The sequence below is a fragment of the Ostrinia nubilalis genome, chromosome 20 (genome assembly GCF_963855985.1).
Source record: "Ostrinia nubilalis chromosome 20, ilOstNubi1.1, whole genome shotgun sequence".
NCBI lineage: Eukaryota > Metazoa > Arthropoda > Insecta > Lepidoptera > Crambidae > Ostrinia > Ostrinia nubilalis.
Window position 1 is genome coordinate 2,304,817 of NC_087107.1, and position 22,023 is coordinate 2,326,839.

The following is a 22,023-nucleotide window of genomic DNA, read 5'->3' on the forward strand; positions in this document are numbered from 1 at the left end:
TATCTTCAATCTTCAAATGAAAAATTAATTTGAAAATACTATAAAATCGGGTGCATCAAATGGCATAAATCAGTCGTGCTTTGTTGTTGACTGCCCACTGACGTATATGCGTCACGCGTGATTTTTTCGTAAATTGTAGTATGATTGAGTACTTTTGATCCGCAAGTATTTTTAATTTATTTGTATAGGTAAATCGGACTTGTAATTTCTTTCTTTTCAAACTTTTTATTATTTTACTTACAGAATATGGGTAGAATAGACAAAAGATATTATTATGGTATCTGTTTGGTCAGGAAAAAATAAATGACTAATAAAAATTTTAACAGGGTGTCAAAACATTAGTCTATGCTATTTTGTTTCTACCAACATAAAATATACTCTTCCTTACTAATAAAAGTTGAATAGCGTCTGTACGGTCACACAACGCTTCGTCATGTTTTTCCGAAAGTTCAATTACTGACGACTGAATGAAAGAAATTGGTGCTTAACTATTCATCTGATATTAAACGTTTAGTAATAAAGGGGTAGGTCAGGTAAATGGCAAATCCACCAGCGGTCGTTCGATGACACTTAGACAAATAGTTTTATAAAACGTCAACTAAGTTGGTTAGGTATTTGTATTGTAGATACTTATACACAAATGAACGTATAAAATAAGTTTATTTTTAAAAGTATAGGTACAGGGTGGAAACGATAAGTGATTTCACTTGATTTTTAATTATACAAGATATCGAGAAACTGTTTACTGTTCCTGTAAGTGCTTCATGAGCTCTTTAAAACAATAACAATAAATAGGTCAAAGAATAAACTGGATCTATGCGAAAATTTAATGTTTCCGAATTTCATACTAAATGTATGCCGCCAGCCATACCTACCATATTAGAAGTGTTAATTTTTTAAATTTAATTTTTTAATTGAGTAATATTATATAATCAAACAACAAACTCGTAAATTGCATTCTTATTTAAATTATTTACGGAAAACATGATTTTAGGTTTAACTTGCTACAATATCATCAAGAGATACTAATTAATAAATACTAAATAAACAGATAAAGGGGACGGCATTAAGGCACTCAGAATTCTCAGAAACCATTGATTTCGTGTTTGTTTGTAACTGTATTAAATGTATGAAAGCTGGAAATATAGGTTTTTTGAATAGATTCAGTTCGTTCTTAAACATATTATTGATGCCGTTTGCATGAAGCACTTTTTCAGTAAGTAACCATTAGTTCGACATCTTGTATACCTACTATAAGAAATATTCGAGTGAGATCACTTATCGATTATTTTCGTCATCTTTATTTGTATTAAATTTAATTAAAATACACTAAGGCTGAGATGCACCACCTAACTTTGACCCTAACTGACAATAACCGGTGTTTTATGTTAGACAGATTTTTGACATCCAAAATTTTGATGTCAATGTTAAAGTAAGACGGTGCAACACGGCCTAACAAATGTATCGTAGACAGTACTTTTTATTTTTTTCATAAATCTTTCTTTTCTTTGTAAAGCTATCTACAAGCTTTTATTTTCTTTGACATCTGGAGTTGTAAAATCTTGCAACTTAAAATTTACTTACTTCCCGTTTTCCCATTGAGCTGAAATTTTGCATGTCTACACAGGCATGCAAAATTTCGTTTCATTTCGCACTAAATAATTTAATTTACACGTGTTTTCATGCGATGGCCAAGTCAATATATTTATGTAAAACGTTAATAATTTACTGGACTGGACTTGGTATTACATGGATCTCACAACTTTTTACCGTAGAACAACTGAGTAGTGAGATTTGGTTTTTTGACAAGTATTGTTTTTGATGGGTTTGTATTACAGAACGCATGTGTACCTAATGGGATAACTGTTTAAAAACACGATTAGATAAATTTTGCTCTATGGATAAAAATCATAAAGTTACCTCTGATTTTTTAGCATTATACGACCGTGGTTTATAATAATAAATTGTATAAAATCACAATGATATCAGTATTTACCTCTTTGATTTCCTGACTTGTTTAGATTTACAAAAACTAAATATTTATTATTAACTTTTAGATAATAATTTGAATGGCGCTTACGACGTTTAGTTACGAGCTCTTTGATGGACACAGATATTATAGAAAACGTTTAAAAAATGGCACGCTCGTTTTCATACATTTCATTCTAAATATTTAACCTATCCATATTTATGTGCGGAAACGTCACAAAATCAGAATAAATTTTAATTTTTCCATCCCGCATCATAAAAACTAAAAAGTCAAAAGTAAAATTTAAATAGTAAATATTTTTCATAAACAAGCTTTTGATACAGTAAAAAGAATAAAATAAAACATAAATTCTTTCAAACCCATCAACTTATTACTTTACTCAATTTAAAGATTATAAACTTGTCGCGGGATTTACTAAATTATTAATATTTACTAAAAATACATCAATTACGTAACTTGATTTTGCTAAAAGTCTGATCTGAGAAAAAATCAAATAGGTAAATTATACATTATTTCTTTATTATTATGTATGATGTACTGTCTTAGGTACGATACAACTACGGATTAAGATCGTTTAGTCGACGCAGCGTTGAAATTGTACAGATAAATGCAGTTTGCGCACTCACTACGCGACGTCAAGCAATAAAAACCTAAAATTCGAACGCCAACTTTTTGCTACAACGCTCTTAATTAGCGATCTTAATTAACAACTGATTAACACATCACTGTCTTATGACTACATCTCCAACTAATGTAACAGCTATACAATATTCTCTGACATCTATTGAAATCTTGCTACTATAATACTGTGATTATTCAGAATATAATATCCACTAGCTTCAAGATTTGGTCTGCCCTAGGAAGTTTCAAGGTCTAAGATATGGGGATCCGTATACTACAGAAGATTGCTTTTATTTGTTGGACAATTGTAACTTAACTTAAGATATACAGCTATTTCAATATTATATTTGGGCATATACTTAAACTACAGAATACGTAGCAAATGACCTTCCTAGAACAAACAGAAGTGCGACTTTAAATTTCTATACACTTACATTAACATTACAAACAGGCCGATTTAAGATTAGTTTGTGATAGTATTGTCATCGGAAAGAGAGGTAAATAGACATCCACAGATCTATATTAATTACACAAAAATAACTCTCTTCAGCTAGAGACCTTTGAAACACAAACACTACTCTAGAAACAAAAATTAATGTTGGTATAGGCTTAAACTGGACCCTCTGATAAGCTACGAAATGAAAGGGTAAAAACAAATAAAAAGCAAAAATAATCATAATTGATTTATTCCTTTCATAAATAAACTAAATCGAATATCTAAAGGCGCGATAGAGCTAGTATAACATAGCAGGGGATATATTTACATAAAATATTGCTACATTACATTTATAAAAAAAAGAATAAAATGTACAACTTAAAAATTTCAAGGTGACTTGAGTAAGAAAATCCAAAGTGTGTCCTAGACTTTCTCTTAACAGAACTTATAAGTAGTCTACAAAGAATACCCTACTCTTCCAAATAAATCAGTCGAAACGACAATTAATCACAGCGAAAATCGAAAAGTACAGTATGGCCAACAAGAAAAAGAAAACTGGATTCATAAGAAGCGTAAAACATTCAAAATTATTTACGCTGTGAGCATAATCAAAAATATTGCACAAAAAATACTAGCAATAATATAACTGCATAACGATTTCAAACAACAGATCTCTTAGGATATTGCAAATGATATCATATACCATTAATTTTAACACTCAAACTATTAGAACTAATCAATCAGTATAGCCTGACCAGGAACATAAAAACCCTGGCATAGTGGCGCGTCAATTGCATTTGATAGTGCAACACTGAGTACAGTCGTACTTGTGTTAAATTAATAGGCTAACTTTATGTATCAGGAATCAGGATTACGGGCTAATTTGATATTTTCATAAATTAACGAAAAACTGTTATTATAGGTAACCTGGTTTAAATAAATTAAATGAAACCATCAATCGAGCTAGACGGATTTACTTTATTATTCATCAATAATCAAATTCAGAACTTGAATATTCAACTGCAATGTCTGCTCATGAACGCTTCAAACTCGGTACTTCTTTCCCAATTCCATAAAATTCAACACTTAGAAAGTGACAAAAACTTTAAAATAGGTAGGGTCATTTCGCCTGTTCGCGTCCATCGCCCAATTCGCGTCCATTTTGCCGATCTCCTTTTAAAAATCCTCGAAAACAAGTCAACTAACACACCAATCAAACGAAAAGTCATTACCGCTAATACGTCAATGTATAAGAGGCACGCACACATAGACAAAAGTCCTGTGCGTCCAACCATTCCTGTTTAGAAAAATAGTTAGTCTCGGCTGTTCGACAAGGAAGCTCACACGCGCTGCATGTTTAGATAAAAATTAGTGTGCAGCGGCGTGTTTGATGGTAAGTTTTATATTGTTTTATGTGAATTTTAGGATAGATAGCTATTTCTACAGTTTAATGATGAAAAAAGGTATAATGTTTATTATGAATTTGGTAATGTTTTTTATATTTAACGAATAAAATAAGGTGGACGCGAATTACTACATCGATTTTACAAAACTTCCACTTTGCGTCCACAATGGACGCAAACTATACCTATCTTCTATAATAATAAACCAAATTGCGTCCACTGTTTTCGTTAAATACTTGCTTATAAAAAAATATTAAAACATACTGTTTAATATTAATGTGTATAGGTAAGGTCATTTTAAGAATACAACTTCGCCCATCTGACCCTAAGTGAGCTACTTTTATTTTAATTGATATTTTTGTTTTTGTTTAATTTTTTCCAAAATTTGACCTAAATACTGCCAAAATTTTTTTTCTCGCGTGTTTTTAACCGCTTTTGTTATTTGATATTAATATCGAATATGTCTTTAGTCAAATAAATTCAATTTCAGATCCAGATAATGATTGGATAGCTAGTTACGAGCCGCGAAAGTTTAACAAAGGCACAAACCACGATAAAAATTTCAACTTGGAATTCGATTTAAAAAAAATTAAAGGTGATAGTGGATTGCCAATGATCTTAAAAACATCTCTAGCTTCACTTCTTTCCAATGATATGTCACGTCATGTAGTAATTAGATATTGAAATTCGTCAAAAATTCAAAGTTTAGGGAAGAAAATGGAACAATAATACAAAAGTAGTTGAATGGCTTCTTAACATTTCTAAATGTTGATTTCCAGTAAAAAGCAAAAATTGTTGGATACTGTTCAAAAAATAATTCGAGACGGAGAGTTTAAAAATAATTTCAAAGATGATCGACCAGGTCAAAAATTGTTTGAAAAATGTTTGGCCAGAAATAAAGAATTTTTTACTTAAACCAATGTTGAGAAGATTTATTTTTATTTTTTAAAGTGAGTTTTAAATGATGATAATGTTGATTTTTAATAATTAAGTTTATTGTTAAATAAAGAAATTGTTCAAATACAATCTTTCTTTATTAATTCTTAAAAAATCACCCCTATATTCCTTTTCTAAGCTGCTGGACGCTAAATGGTCCACGGGTGGACGCAATTTGGATTTTGTGGACGCAAACTGGGTATAACGCCTAATTCTGAAGTTTATCTATTTAAAAAGAAAACGCAAGATGTTTCTAATACAACTGAAAGTTAATCTTAAAATAGAATATATAATGAATACATTACACAAATTTGTCATAGAAATGAGTGCTGGGGCATTTTTATTATCGCCGTCAAACTTGCCAACTGCACTAAATGGACGCGAACAGGCGAAATGACCCTAGTTGAAACAAACTACAGCTAATTTTCATAGTGGACTGTACTATACGATAAACATGTCAGTCAATTTGACAACCTTTGTTGGAAACATTATTCAATGAAAATATTGTCCGAACCATTGGTATTTCTCTTCGACAAATACTTTAACACATTGTGAACCACTTTTCTTTCACGACTATAAAAATATTTTAGGAATTTCATTCACAAAATCAATTGCGCACATTTAAAATAAAGTTTGTTTACACTTTGACAGCAATAGACTGACGTGCAAGGTGACATGTCAATGAAGTTTTCAGTTACTGTTGCCATTAAAAGAAATTAGTACCATTAGTTTTCCGCAACATGGCGAGGGTTTTTATGTTCCTGGTCAGGCTATACATAAAATAGAGCACTACTGATCGACGATAAACGAAACGACTCTTATGACGCAGCATACATGCGTAGTGTTGCCACTTCTAAATGCACAAATTTTAATATTGTCCAAGAGTCTATGATAGTCGAAAAGTACTACAATACGTGTATGTCGAGTCGATACCAGCCATGCTTTATGTAAACACCTATTTGTTTATCATTATTTACAAACGCTATTTACTTAGTCGACCTGCAAGAATTAATTTGAACTGTACTAAAACATTTAATTAATGAATTTCTAATCTACTATAATGTGTGTACATATACATATAGCTATATAATATTTATTATGATCAGAATACATTTTCCTCTAACATTTTGAATAATGCAGCAACATTCACAGTGTTGCAATCTATAACTCACGTTTTCTACTTTAATGTAATTCAAATTTATTATCGATAGCAACACTTAATAATTACAATACTTTGTCCAAATGTTTTAAATAAATAAATCGATTATTTATAAAATAATTCATACTATTTTAATACTTCGAAAATTGCTTTACAGTCTTTTAAACAAAAGTTTATCACATGTAAATAAATTACAAATGTTTTTAACACAGTCGTTTCATTTGCACAAAGTATTGTTGATATAACAGTAAAGATTACATAGAATATAATATACAAACGTCCGGAAACATTAGCAGTGGCAAATTGATTTTACTGCCTTTTTGGAGCAAACATATGTTTTTAACCTTCTTGATAAGCTAAGCACCTCACATTAATCCACATGGCATGCATTCTGTGATATCTATGACAGCAATCTAATCCGTTCCATAACATTAATGTAACGTTGACACGAATATTTTTACATAACATTGCGCAGGGATATGGATGTTCACTGAAAGGTACTTTCGATTATAAAGTGCTTTCATTCATAATTATTAAAGATTCTTGCATACAGGTAAAGGTTTATTGACATTAGCACGTGAGATGCCATTTTAAAGATTGATACAGAAAATATCTTCAGTAATCAGACACGACAACCATCAGGCTACGTGGCGACTACCAGTGGCATTACTCGCGGTGGTAATGTGAACATACCTTTAATAACCCAAAGATCTTTATTTTCGGGTCTCGATTGACTAATTATGCATTTAAACACACAAATATTATTATTACACTTGATTTATAGATCCTATACATAACCATTACATACGTGACATCTACAGAATTTCATATACTTACTATTAATTTAAACTTCCAACTAAAAGAACTAGATTTTCACTTCAATTCCAATCCATAAATGCTGACTATGCCCGAAAAGTAGGAATAAAAAGCTATAATTATGTAACAAACTATTAAAATACTTTATATTGAATAAATCTGTCGCTAAGTATATAAATTATTTTTGTACAATTATGGAATGTGATGTCGGATGAATTTTGAAAGAAATCTATTAAAGACATACGCACCGTTTTCATAAGAAATTTTATCTAAAATATAATCATTAAGACCATTGTGAAAACGAAGAAGAAATGAAAATGAGAATAAATATAGATTTTTTCATAAAATAATTTGATTTTATCAATTTAATTTATTAAATTTTTAAGCAAATGATTTCTTTATTGATTTCATAGCGTATAAAAATATTTCATGGCAAATTCATAATCATAAATCACCTTTTAACATACGAGTAGTAATTTATTGTAAACTAAATGTTTATTTATACGTAAAATAAGTGGCAGACAACATGATTTCATCAAGATGGAAAGATATAAGCACCGGAATGCTTGATACAGTTTATAGCTGTGATGAATAAGAATGTAACTTTAGTTAGAAAGATACAGTCCTATTTCATGTCTGCAAACAAAAATAAGTTTTGTTAGGTACATGATTAGATCAGATTCCTAACCACGCGATCATGTGGTAACTTTGAACACAAAATTTACATTAGTGGTAGGAAGTTAAGGGTTAGTTAACTGCTTGAGAGGGTATGTCTACCTGAATCACAAGTCAGCTTCGAAGATAGCATTAAAACTACACCCGAAGGCTTTGAACCATTGAAACAACAGTGCCTATTTTAATTACTTCTGACTCGCTACACTACATTTTCGAAAAATATTTGCCGCCAAAAGTGAAAATGGTACAACTCGTTTTCGCAACTTTTTGGGGCAATTATTTTTAACTTTTTGGTAGTAAGCCGTCGGGTAGGGTGACGAGGACCGTACAAAACTGATTTAAGAGTTTAACTGAACTGGTTGGTGGTCGGTTGTGGTGGTACCGCGGGCCGCATGGGTTGCGCCATTCCCGTGGGCATCATGGGCGCTCCCGGCATACCCATTACCATGCCTGGCTGTTGCTGGAATTGGAGAAGGTGATATGTTACGTTCAGAAAATTCTGGGATGCTGAGTACGCGCATTGATGACCGAGAAAAAAGTAATTTTACCTAGTTTCAGTTACACAATTTGGTCACAAAACGAGCCTAAAGTATTCTTGCGATGCAAAACTTAGCGTCTATTGTGATGTCTAGCAAGACCACACAGAAGAATGGTATGAGCCTCACAATGAGCTAGTCATGCGAACAATCATTCACGACCACATCCATGCAAATTATTTACTCACATCGTACTCATTACTTTACCTTCTGATACATCCATCGAATATACTGATTGTTGAACTTGTTAGGAGGGAAGGTCTTGGGATAAATCATAATAAAAACGAAACATAAAGGACAGCAAATTGCGATTACTACCTTTAACTTTTTGGGAATTTACACTACATTATATTAATTTTCGATTTACAGTTTCTTCAAATTATACAGTGCCAATATTACGGTATAGGTTTTACTAATTTGCAAAGAAATAGCGTGTATAATAGGGAACCTAAAGCAAAGCCAGGGTTCACCAGGGATATCTAATCCTAAAATAAAGCAAAAGAAAAATAATGTACAAAATAAAAACACCATACAACTTACCACAATATAATGCGGAGGGTGATATGTATGGGGCAAAGTGTGGGGCATTGGCGGGAGTGTCATGCCAGGACCCTGAAAAACAACAATGCTGCCATGCTACGGGGAAAACAGAAAAAAAAATGCACAAAGAAAAAATATATAGCAAAAGAAATCGTTTTAAGTAGCGGAAGGGTCTAGTGGCTAGCGCAAAAGAAACTGCTAGCGAAAATTATATCGCAATATGCAACAAATAAAGCGGGATAGTAGAAGTTGGCGGTGGATGCACCGTTCCTTCGAGGTGGGTATCTCATTTTATCCTAAAGAGTTTTACTGTCTTTAGTTATTTATCGCACGATAGTTCCATTAGTGTCTTCATTTACTTAGTAGTCACATCAATTAGCAAAAAATATTTTAGTCACACAATTTACTTATTAATTTTTTGATCTGTTTAAGTATCAACAGTCAAGATTAGTCAACGAACATGAATCAGTGTTATAAGAGTTCGTCCCGTAACTTTTAAGGACCAACGAACATAAATCAGCTTTATAACGTTCGTCCCATAGCACAAATTCGTTTAGCTCAATCAATGGACCATGGAAGTGCCGTGCGATGGCATATCCTGTAGGCCTAGGATGCGCGCCGCGATAAGCTTTTATCGCGCCATTTTATCGTACGCGATAAGTCCATACATTTGTCTAAAATCGTCGATGTTTTTATCGCGGTGCGCATCCTAGCCCGGTTGTCGTTGCCTTACCATCGGCCGGTATCCAGCGCCGGTGGTGGCCTGCATAGGCTGCGGGCTCCACGTGTTGCCGGGCTTCGACGCGTTCTTGGGTGAGCTCCACTGCATCGGTCTACGCCGACACGGCACGGGTCAGTCATGCGGGTGGGTAGGTCCATACGGTACGTTTTGGGGTCAGACGCAAGGAAAATATACTAATCCTCTTTCAAATAATGTTTTTAAATCAATATAATATTTAAACTATCTTACAATAAATAATACTGGTCACTCAAAAGCAGATTAACATTTTTTTTTGCAACTGACCCGTGTAAGTGTTTTAAGCATGTTGTCCTTATTGAAGCAGTAAGCCAAGTTGTATTCCGGCGTGAGAGGTGATATTTATAAAATAAAATAGAGCCAGCCCGTGTTTTATTTGTGAAAATTGTGAGTTGTAACACTATTGACATCGGCGGCTGAAGTATAACTGATTTGGTTTTTCAAAAGAAACCCTATGAAGAACTGTAACCGGTTGATTTATGTGTAAATACAATGTACCATATGAACCTATGAGATGTTTTACAAATGCATAGCTGCATTTAATTTACATGATCAAGGTAGTAAGTAAATTAAATTCAGATTATGCAAAGATAAAGGTGAATATAATTAAACTAGCATACTAATGATTCACGTACACTTCACTCGACAAGGTATTTCAAGATTCAGATTTGAAAAAACCTTAAGAATTGTAAGATTTACATAAATATACACGGTTTAACTTAATAAGTAGGCCTATTAAGCAGTCTAAAAAGTTTTTTAAACATCTGAAACTTGTAATTTATCTACAAAATCAATTTCAAAATATGGAAAAATCTTAATGATACTACTTTTATATCTTTCAACCTTCAATCCAAGCTATTGCTTCCTACGAACATGTGCAAACTTTTGCTACGCTTCAAATTAACTGGCGCAAAATGAACCTTTTTGAATTTGAAATGCAATAAATGAATTTAGAGTTGATTAATAACGAGTAAAATATAAGTACATACGTGAGCTCCTAACTAATTCAATCATCATCATTTCAGCCACAGGACGTCCACTGCTGAACCTAGGCCTCTCCTAATGATTTTTAAATTGGCCGTTTTGTAACGATTTTTATCAATACCATATTTAATCTTTTTAGTTATTTTGTAAAAAAAATTAAGCTGAAAATTGCGTATTACGAGTCATAAATACCAATTATTTCCTAAAGATTGGTTCAAACAGCATGCGATTGAAAAACTCAAATGATTTGAAAATACATTTCAAATACCGAATTAATTTAAAGTTCTTTAAAAGGCTATTTTGCCATGCCACTTTTTGATTAACAGTAATTTAATTATTGCCTAAATAAATTTAAAAAAAATTGAAATTTTAGAGTTACTCACTTTTGCGCAGTGGCCGTCTTGTTGATAGACAGATTGTTGGCGAGCTGCGCTAGCGACGAATCCAAATCCCCAGTGAGAACCTTGCCCGATTGTTGCTGGGGCTGTTGACCTGTTAACATGAATCTTATTCGTATTGTGTTATGGTTTTGTTTTGTATGTGCTCTGGAACTGTGAAATGTGACTTTTAAAATGTATCTTGAAGTGATGTTTAAATTGATCTGGATTTTACTGTAGCTTAAATAGGAGCTTTTTTTCAGTGCAAATGAACATTTAACAGTAGAGTGTAAAATTTAAAACCTGTCAGACAAATGTTGAAACAATAAAAACAAAAATAGCACTTTTATACATTATCGTATGTTATGACGACAAAAACCAAAGTTAAAATTATGTTTGTTTAATGTGATTGTTATTAGCGCATGTGGGTAACTTTACATGCATCAAAAGGTCGACAATACAACTAATCTAGTACAAAAATAAAGTATTTACACGTGTCGTACATAAATTGTTAAATATAGACATACATAAAATAAATCCAATACAAAAATAAAACTACAACATATTTACAGCTGCTAGCTATAAAAACTCAGTGCGGGGAATTAGGTCAATAAGGTTCACTGTTGCTGTTCTAAAGCATCATTCCATCGCGATCTGGTCTTTGATATCGATAGAGACAGAACGATGTTTCGACAAAATCAAAGAAATGGGTATTTGCCACCACTCCCCAATAATAGGGATGTTTCCTGGGTCAAAAAGCAAGAGTTTTAATTAGTCCGTCAGTTAACTTATCAAAAAATACTCTACACGTGTTTTTCACTTTTTCAAACTAATGAAAATTGAAAGAGATAAAGCGCGCCAAAGTTCATAAGATGAGGCCCGTGACGTCAATGCGTGCATAAAAGTGCCGCACGTTGTGACGTCGTGCGGAACTTCAACGCACCATAACTATGTAATTATTTGTTAGATTGACAAATAAAAATATATGTGTCCAATATTTTTTGATATTAAACATGACGGACTAAAAAAATTTTTTTTAGGAAACTAGCCTATTCTAAAACACAACTTTTTTAAATAGGCACTTCATTCTGGTCTTAAAAACTAAATTAATTTTAAATTACCTGTAAATTAAGGCTGGTTTTAGTGTCACGCGGACCGTCCGGTGCGGACCTGCTCCGCACGGCCAATCTGTATGAACTTCTAGGGAGCGTTTTAGAGTAATGCGGTCCAGAGGAACCGCTCGCTCCCTAGCAGTTCAGATCGGCTGTGCGGAGCGATCCGCACTGACAGTCCGCGTGACACTAAAAGCCTAAGATTTTTGGTTGCATTGTAATTGAGAAAAGTTGACAAACTAGTGACGTCATTGGCTAGTATTGCCATACAAAATCAATGGAAGAGTCTCGTTTTGACAGTTTTAAAAAGTACGTATTGCCATCTGGCGGATTTTTCATTCGAGAAAACCCTCATTGATTGGTGGTGGCAAATACCATAATCTGTGAAAGTGGACCAAAAAAAGAAAAAAAACTTGGCGGCAAGCGGACGGTTGCGAAAAAAAACAAACGAAGATCCATCTAGATTTCAAATTTCGAACCCATCGCCGCCATCGGCACCATCGGCTGCCGGGCCGGGGAGCCGAACATCATCGGCTGGGTCATCGGCATCGACATGACGTCACTGAAAGGCTGCGTCATCGGCTGCGGTTGCTGAGTGACCGGTTGGGGTTGCTTGGCCGGGGAGCCGCCGAGGGACATACGCATGACGTCTTCGAGGTCATCGAACGCGGACTTAGGTTGGGGGGGAGGGGGACGGGCAGGGGATGCGGACGGCTGCGGCTCTCCCATACCCATGAACGGGTTGGCAGCTTGCGGAAGTACATAATACGTTAGATATGAACAATATACATTATACAATACAATAACCATCACCGATAAGTTTTTAATATTAATAGAAAGTACTGGAGAGGCTGCCATGGTAACACATACGATATCTAAAGCCCGGTTTCCGAGCATGTAGAATTTTGTGTAATGACCTCAAGCTACCCATCCTTATCGCTCGCGCGTAATTATGTTGCTGTTGCGCTCGCACACTCACTGCGGGCGCCCGTCGCTCAGTCGCGACAGCAATATAATTACGCGCGAGCGATAAGGATGGGTAGTTTGGGGTCATTGGACGAAATTCTATGTGCTCGGCGACCAGGCTATAGTCATAAAAATTAAATTATTTAGAAAATCATGCTTCTCATTCGCGAAAATAAAAAGTCAGCCAGTCAATGTATTTACTGAAAAGACGGTTTTTTTTTATATCACTACTTTTTACGACACTTTCAACAATTTATTTATGTAGTCATATAAGATCTACTCAATTTAATTACAAATCTATCTACTTAAATAAACTTTGAAAAATTTCACTACCTCAAAAATCTACCAAATTAGTAGTTTCCGTCCAAACATGGCAACCCCTCGTGCGTCTACGTGTGGAAGCGCCTCACCTGTGCTGTCAGTGTTACTGAATACGTTAGAGAAGTTAGCCTCGGACACGAATGTGTTGCCGGCCGGCGCGGGGAAGGCGGCGAAGCCGTTGCTCGGCTGCTGCCACGCAGGCGCGGGCGCGGGCGCGGTCGCGGGCGCAGCTACAAAGTGTTGCCAGCGTTACGGGAGAATTTTTACAGTTTTTGTGACGTGTGAGATTGTAGTAATTTTTTTTTTGTTTATTATTTGACGGACTTTAGAGTGAATCTGGTGTTATTTTGTGTCCTAAAGTGTAGCAAGTTGAATATATGCGCGTGAAAACAACACTGAATTTGAGCGCTCATCGAGTGAAGAACAACTCGCTTAGACACGATGGCGCCTGGCGCTTTGAAATATTTGTCTCCACGGAATCCATGAAAAAACAATGGAACTACAACATCTTGTATTATAAAAATGAGGGCTATTGTTTTAGCACTCACCAGTTGGCGCCACTGTAAAGTAAAGTCGCTGTCACTTGCTTGTGGCGAAGACAGTAGCGCCAACTGGTAATAAGCGGTGAAGTGGTAGGAGTATCGGATTTGCACTCGCCAAGATGGCGTCACTGTAAAGTACTAGAGTAGGATCATGTCAATCGCCAGTGGTGCCATCTGTTTAGTATAAAAACGATAGCCCTGACTTGCCATTGACAGTGGTCGCGGTCGCGGGCGCAGCTACAAAGTGTTGCCAGCGTTACGGGTCATTTTTTTACGGTTGGGTGTTTGTTGTGACGTGTGACATTGTAAGTTTTTGGGTTTTTGTTGCTCCCTCAAAGTAAGTTATGTGCGTATTGCGCATGGGCATATCGTTCGCGAACAAAGAAACTAGGATTACTACCATGTTTTTCTCAAAAACTATCTTACGTCAGAGTTTAATTACATTTATTATTTTATTGTCAAATTACGAGTGTTTCTATAATGATCCTTGTTATTAATTATCTATTTTGTGATTACCTAGATTATAAATTATTAGTTTACTTTCTGGATGTCAGCATTTAGTCGTTTTGCGTATTTAAATCTTCTCTGATGCGAACACTCCTGACGCACTGCTCTGTATTAATGCTAGTTTATCCTACTCAGTGTTGTGTATCAGTGTGAAAAACTGAGTGAGCCCAGTTTAGCAAGAATGTGTTCAGTGTGCGTTACCATCGCTAGAAGCTTGTAGTGTGCTGTTATATTACAGTGTGTACTAGTAGATGAGTACAGTAATGTAATCGTATTATCCAGATACTTATAAAAATTGTTTACAGTTTTGATTGTCAAAATCAGTATTGTGTAAACAATTTAGATAAACAGTTTTGCTACAACAGAAAATTAAGGCCATTTGGTAATAATTTTATGTCTTTTTAGTTAAAGCATTATAATTATTAACTGTGGAAAAATTATTATGAAATGACCCATACCAGCACCATTTTCTATACTATTATATGGAATTATTTGTACAACAGTTAAGAGTAAGACTAATTTTGTGTAACAAATACGTTATCAAAAAGTAGTTTATTATCTTGTTTATTTGTTATATTTACACCAATCATAGAATGTAATTTTACTCAAATATTGGACTATCTCTTCAGCGGATGTTCGATATTTACTGTAGGCGCACATTAGGCGATAGAAGCGGCGACTGACAATTTCATAATATTTTGTTCAAAGCTTCGCACACTTGGCGTCAGACTTGCGGAGTCGCGACAAGTTATTATGTGAAATTGATAAGAATAGGCGTCAATTCGCCGAGCTGCCGCGTGTCGCTTAGTGTGCGCCTGTACTTAACCTTAATTGTTTTAAACTTTCATGGTCACTAACATAATTATTATTACTGACGGGATTGCTACCATGTACCTTAATTTTGAGGTTCCGATATTTCGGCACTGTTGCAAGCGCCATGGTCTCGGAGTAACTGAGGAAACTTGCGGGTGAGATGTTATGGGCAGAATATCGGTTTACCCTCAAAATGGTACATGGTAGCAATCCCGTCAGTAATAATAATTATGTACAGTCACGGAATGAAAAGGTTCGTCAGTTTTCAAATTGATTCCTTCAACGAATCGCGAGCACATATTACCTTTTGAAACTATGTTACAGAATAATCTCGAGTTAAGAGAAAATAATCTTTAACTGTTCGTCAGTAAAGTTCAAAATTATTCAGATCAAAGTTGTTTGACGATTTATCTTGTCAAGAAGATTATTATGATTGATAAACTAAAACCTTCTTGTTGGTTCAACCTGCCATTATTATTTCTTATAAAATAAAAAAAAACTATTGTCAATTGGTCAATGTCATCATTCCATTGCACTGATGGGATAGAAAAATAAACAAGCAAAACCTTATTCGTTAGCAAACGTCATATTTATTTAAATGTTAGCAGCACTGTTTCTTGCACGGTTATGTGGGCAAGTTTGACTCTTACAGTACCTAGTGCAAGCGAAAACCGACACTAAGGTGACGAACCTTTTCATTCCACGACTGTACTTAATCTTATCAAATATCGTTTACAACTAAAGTTAAGTAACCAGCTATAACAAACACATACCTCCAAACATATCAGCGAATGGGTTCCCCAGCGATAGCAGGTCGTCGGACGCCTTGCCAGCGTTGTTGGCCGGTTCAGCGGGCGCCGGCCCGAACAGATCCACGATGGACTGCTGGTTTGACGGCGGCGCAGATGATAGGAACGGATTGTTGGCCGCCGAGTTGGTAGGAGACTGCACCTTGTTCTGGCGAGAAAGGGCTTGTTAGATGGGGTAGTTGGGGGTAGAAACCAGCGTTGCCAGTTTTTTTTTTCGCCAAGACGGGACTTTGGTACTTTTTGAGTGAAAATAGAGGGATTTTTCCGTCAGAAGCGGGACATAGTAAAAAAACATATATAATCAAAGGTTTTCTAATATTTATCTTTTTATTTGACTTAAAATTACGTTTACGTGACAATAGATAGCAAAAGTAGCAATAGAAAATGTATTTTAACAAAAAAATAATATTTTAAATCAGATTTACTTTATCTTTAAATTCGTCTTTAGAATAAAAAAAGAAAAAAAAATCGATATGAAAATTTTATTCTTTAGAATAATATGGCGTTTCAAACAACAGTCTGATGAAGTGAGTGTCTCTCTCCGAAAAGCGGGACCGAGCCTATCCCGCGCGGGACATTTAAATTTGATTTAAAAATCGGGACGTCTGGCAACGCTGGTAGAAACCCACACCTGGATGAAGCGATGGTTGGTGTTTTAAAACTTAGGTTGAGTTGCACCATCTTACTTTAACAAACGTCAAAAATATGTCAAACTCCATACAAAAAGCACCGGTTATCGTCATAGTTATGGTTAAAGTTAGATGGTGCAACTCAGCCTTAGGGGACCGAGAATTATTCACAGATGGTATCATGAAGTAACTTATAAAAACTAACAAATAATTGAAATTGTGTAGGAAAAGCTGAAACATTATTCTTTATTTGCTAGTAGCTGGTTTTTTAGCATCCCTTTTTCGTCTGTATTTGCTCAAATAGCATGTACGAGTATCTCAAATTCAGACCACTTTTTATGTAATCGAAATAACTGAATTTATAATGACGCTGATCAGCTGTGCTGTGGTGAATTTGATGAAGCATAAAGCTTTTTATTGCGTGCTGTACGATTGCTTTCTTATTTATGAACGTAGAATGATATATTTTATGAATGAAAATGTTTTGTAATAACCTTTAAGACAGTTTCAAACAATACACACACTTGAAAATACGATACACGACCATCCGAAACCATACACAAATAAGTAGACATAAAAACCCCAGCTTTTTGAACACATCAAAAGGTGTGCCTTTTAAATTAATATAAGCTGTCGTGATTACTTTATCCCAAGAGCACGACAAAAAGTCAAAATACACGCACATAAATTTTTTACAAATTATAAAAAAGATTAACGGTAAAAAGTATACATATAAAGATAGTAGTTGATTTAAGATACATTCGCATTACTGTATCATGTGCCATTTTGTCCCATTTGATGTCATGGGTCAACAGTCTCGTAGAAGTGCGAATACACCTTTACAAAGCAGTGACCATAAACTTTGTGCTGTTCCCTTCAAAGCGACCATAGACACCACGACATATACAACCGCCCCCTAGCGAGTGCTTACAATAATCTCAGACACGTCTTCCTCGCCGGTCCACTCTACGCCTTGCAATAAGTGCACCTGAAAATGTTCTGGTGGTCACTAAATGTACAATATGAGTACTGAGTGGGTATATGTATTTGTGATTGTGGGGTATTTGTATGTGTGTAAAAAGGACCGTTTACATTCGTGATTCTCTATTTTAATGAAAAAAAAAGAAGACGCAAACTTAACATGCCAAAAGGATGTTTAGGAAAAAGTTTCTATATGGGGTTAGCCTTTTTATGTATATTGGTAATACGTGTTATTTTGCAACTAAAATGTAACTGTTCGTTCGTTTCAGCCAAATGACGTCCACTGCTGGACAAAGGTCTCCCCAAGGTTTTCCATAATGAACGGTCCACCTGGTAGGAGGCCTGCCCACGCTACGTCTTTCAGCCCGTGGTCGCCACTCGAGAACTTTCCTGCCCCAACGGCCATCGTCTCTACGAGCTATGTGCCCCGCCCACTGCCACTTGATTTTAGCAATCCAAAAATGCAAAAACGTAACTGTATTGAATGTAAATATTTTTTAAACATAACAGTCATCATCATCATTTCAGCCATAGGACGTCCACTGCTGAACATAGGCCTCCCCTAATGCTTTCCACGTTGATAACATAACAGTATTAACACTAAAATAGTCTTAGGGCATCACGTTCGAACTGATTTTTATCAGCGTTCTTTTCGGCAGCACTTGCTCACTAGACATGCAGTGACGTCACGCGCTCGCTCTGTAATACGTGCGGCACCGTGGGCCGCAGTGACGTCACGTGTAACGTCACTCACCTTGTACTGGTTCATGGCAGCCTCTTCTTCAGCCAGCGCTTGCTGCGCGAGCGAGTCGTCTATAAACAGCGGCGCGGAACCATTGGCCGCTTTGTCCAGTCGACTGGAAGCCGCCGCGTTGCCGAATGACGATGACGTAGATGAGAGAGCGCCCATAACGCTGGCAACGTTCTTTTGGGCGCTGGAAATATACAGAAAAATATTATCCTGTAAGAAAAGCCCGATGGCATCTACAGTTTTTCGGATCTTTTTTCTTTAAAGTAAAGCATTTGTGAGAGCTAGAAGTGAGGAAGGCACTTGTTCTACCGGCGACGAGAAAATGAGAAACTATTTTGTCTCTCAAGATACGTCACGCGTATCAATTAGTCGAGTCAGAAGTCAGTGTTGGCAGCGGATCCCTTCTTGCCCTCGAGCTTGATCCCTTGTTGCCCTCAAGCGTGATCCCTTCTTACCCTGGAGCGTGATTTCTTCTTACCATGGAGCTTGATCCCTTTTTACCATGGAGCGTGATCCCTAATTGCCCTCGAGCGTGATCCCTTCTTATGCTCGAGCGTGTCTCTTCCTACCAGGAGCGCGATCCCTTCTTACCCTTTAACTCGAAATACCAAGAAGAACGGAGAGTATATTCACCTGGCAGTCTGTGTGGGCGTTTTGGCCGCGGATCCCTTCTTGCCCTCGAGGGTAGCGCGTCTAGCAAGCTGCTGGGGGCTTTGATCAGGTCGCACAGTGTGTTATGGGACTGTATAATCGGACATTCTCATTGATTTGATGAAACGTATAGAGCTCAGTTATACAAACATGATAGTAAAACTCCCGTTTGAAAATTCCACGTAGTTTTCGCGGTATACAAATTCAAAGTTACCTATTTTTTTACTTCAAAATTATGCAAAAATATTCTCACTCGTTAACTAATAACATTTAATTCAGAATTGTTATAATACTTCATAGAGCTTTTAAAACTACACGTAATATGCGTATTAAGTGCTTCGTAAACGCATTCAGTTAATTAGGAAAAATGATTTTAGTGATTTTTGTTTTTATTTTTTTTCTCAATTATACCTTAATATATGCAAACATTTTTAATTGCAAAATATAGTCTGATATTTAATCTAATTGTATTAAAAAAAATCAGCTTTGAACTCCGTGATATATTTGAGAAAAAACATAAAACGTCTTAATAAAATTTTTACGCGTCTAAGGTCGACAATTTTGGAAGGAATAATTCATGTCTAAAAAGTTTCAAATCCCGCCTGTTATGTGCATAGTGTTGAAGGTTCTAAAAAGTCACATTCACATTGTTTTTAACCGACTTCAAAAAAAGGAGGAGGTTCTCAAGTCGAGTTTTTTTTCTTTTTTAACACTCTTATATTAACTTAAGTTGTATGTAAGTAACTAACTAAAAAAGTATGTAAACAAATCTAGGAAGTCGAATTTATCCTACCTTTAATAATTTTCTCATCGATTTGAAACCTATGTAAATCGGATGTCAATACAATAATTTGGTACAATCAAGCTGATGATATTTAAACATCCAAAAGAAATATTGCTATTAAAAAGTGATGGGAAATTTACAATTCTATCTTCATATTTTCAATTTGATTTTCCTCAAATATATCACGGAATTTAAAGCTGATTTTATTTATACAATTAGATTAAATATCAGACTATATCTTGCAATTAAAAATGTTTGCATATATTAAGGTATAATTGAGAAAAAAAATAAAAACAAAAATCACTAAAAACATTTTTCCTAATTAACTGAATGTATTTACGAAGCACTTAATTACGCTTATTACGTGTAGTTTTAAGAGCTCTATGAAGTATTATAACTATTCTGAATTAAATGCTATTAGTTAACGAGTGAGAATATTTTTGCATAATTTTGAAGTAAAAAAATAGGTAACTTTGAATTTTTATACCGCGAAAACTACTTGGAATTTTCAAACGGGAGTTTTACTATCATGTTTGTATAACTGAGCTCTATACGTTTCATCAAATAAATGAGAATGTCCGATTATACAGTCTCATAACATACTGTGGGTCGGGGATGTCGCCCTTGTCATCAGAAAATATCAAGAACGGGAAGAAGTTAGTCAAATGGCTGTCTGCGTGATCTCTTGTTGCCCTCAAGTGTGACTTTCTTCTGCCTTCGAGCGCGATTCCTTCTTGGCCTGGAGCGTTATCCCTTCTTACCCTCTAGCGTAATCCCTTCTTGCCCTCAAGCTTGATCGCTGTTTGTCCTCGATCTAGACCCCTTCTTACCATGGAGCATGATCCTTTCTTGCCCTGGAGCGTGATCCCCCTTGCCCTGATCACGAAGAACGAGAGTATATTCACCTGGCAGTCTGCGTGGGCGTGTTGGCCGCAGATCCCTTCTTGCCCTCAAGGGCGGCCAGGTGGCCCTCCAGCGCGTCTAACAGACTGCTGGGGACTTTGGTCAGGTCGGGGATGTCGCCCTTGTCATCAGTAGATACCAAGAGAACGGAAAGAAGATAGTCAAATGGCAGTCTGCGTGATCCCTTGTTGCCCTAGAGCGTGATCCTTTTTTGCCCTCGAGCGTGATCCCTTTTTGCTTTGGGGTGTGATCCCTTCTTGCTCTCGAGCTTGATCCGTTGTTACCCTCGAGCTTGACTCCTTCTTATCAGCGAGTGTGATCCCTTCTCGCCCTAAAGCGTGATCCCTTCTTACCCTCGATCGTGATCCTTTCTTCTCCACGAGACTGATTCCTTCTTACCCTGAAGCGTGAAAGATCTTACCCTCAAAAGTGAGTGAAATAATAATAACAACGAGAGTATATTCACCTGGCAGTCTGCGTGGGCGTGTTGGCCGCGGATCCCTTCTTGCCCTCGAGGGCGGCGAGGTGGCCCTCCAGCGCGTCTAACAGACTGCTGGGGGCTTTGGTCAGGTCGGGGATATCGCCTTTGTCATTAGAAAATATCAAGAGGAACGGGAAGAAGTTAGTCGAATGGCAGTCTGCGTTATCCCTTGTTGCTCTCGAGTGTGATCTCTTCCTACCGGGAGCGTAATCTCTTCTTGCCCTAGAGCGTAATCCCTTCTTACCCTCGAGCGGAATCCCTTCTTACCCTCAAAAGTGAGTAAAAACCAAGAAGAAATAAGAAGATATTCACCTGGCAGTCTGCGTGGGCGTGTTGGCCGCGGATCCCTTCTTGCCCTCAAGAGCGGCGAGGTGGCCCTCCAGCGCGTCTAACAGACTGCTGGGGGCTTTGGTCAGGTCGGGGATATCGCCTTTGTCATTAGAAAATATCAAGAGGAACGGGAAGAAGTTAGTCGAATGGCAGTCTGCGTTATCCCTTGTTGCTCTCGAGTGTGATCTCTTCCTACCGGGAGCGTAATCTCTT

At 36.1% G+C, this 22,023-nt stretch overlaps 1 protein-coding gene across 1 annotated transcript in view; it reads right to left on the bottom strand.

Annotated features, from left to right (window-relative positions):
- Positions 1-6,870: 6,870 nt before the first annotated feature.
- The window catches only part of LOC135081455 (phosphatidylinositol-binding clathrin assembly protein LAP), a 49,840-nt gene continuing 34,687 nt past the window's right edge, over positions 6,871-22,023 (bottom strand). Inside the window, exons 9-15 of the mRNA XM_063976151.1 lie at positions 18,665-18,845; positions 16,265-16,448; positions 13,719-13,859; positions 11,237-11,345; positions 9,846-9,945; positions 9,113-9,184; positions 6,871-8,496 (exon numbers count right to left, since the gene is read on the bottom strand). Of these exons, the coding sequence (XP_063832221.1) occupies positions 8,383-8,496; positions 9,113-9,184; positions 9,846-9,945; positions 11,237-11,345; positions 13,719-13,859; positions 16,265-16,448; positions 18,665-18,845 (901 nt within the window). The 3' untranslated portion in view covers positions 6,871-8,382. The remainder of the gene's footprint in view (positions 8,497-9,112; positions 9,185-9,845; positions 9,946-11,236; positions 11,346-13,718; positions 13,860-16,264; positions 16,449-18,664; positions 18,846-22,023) is intronic.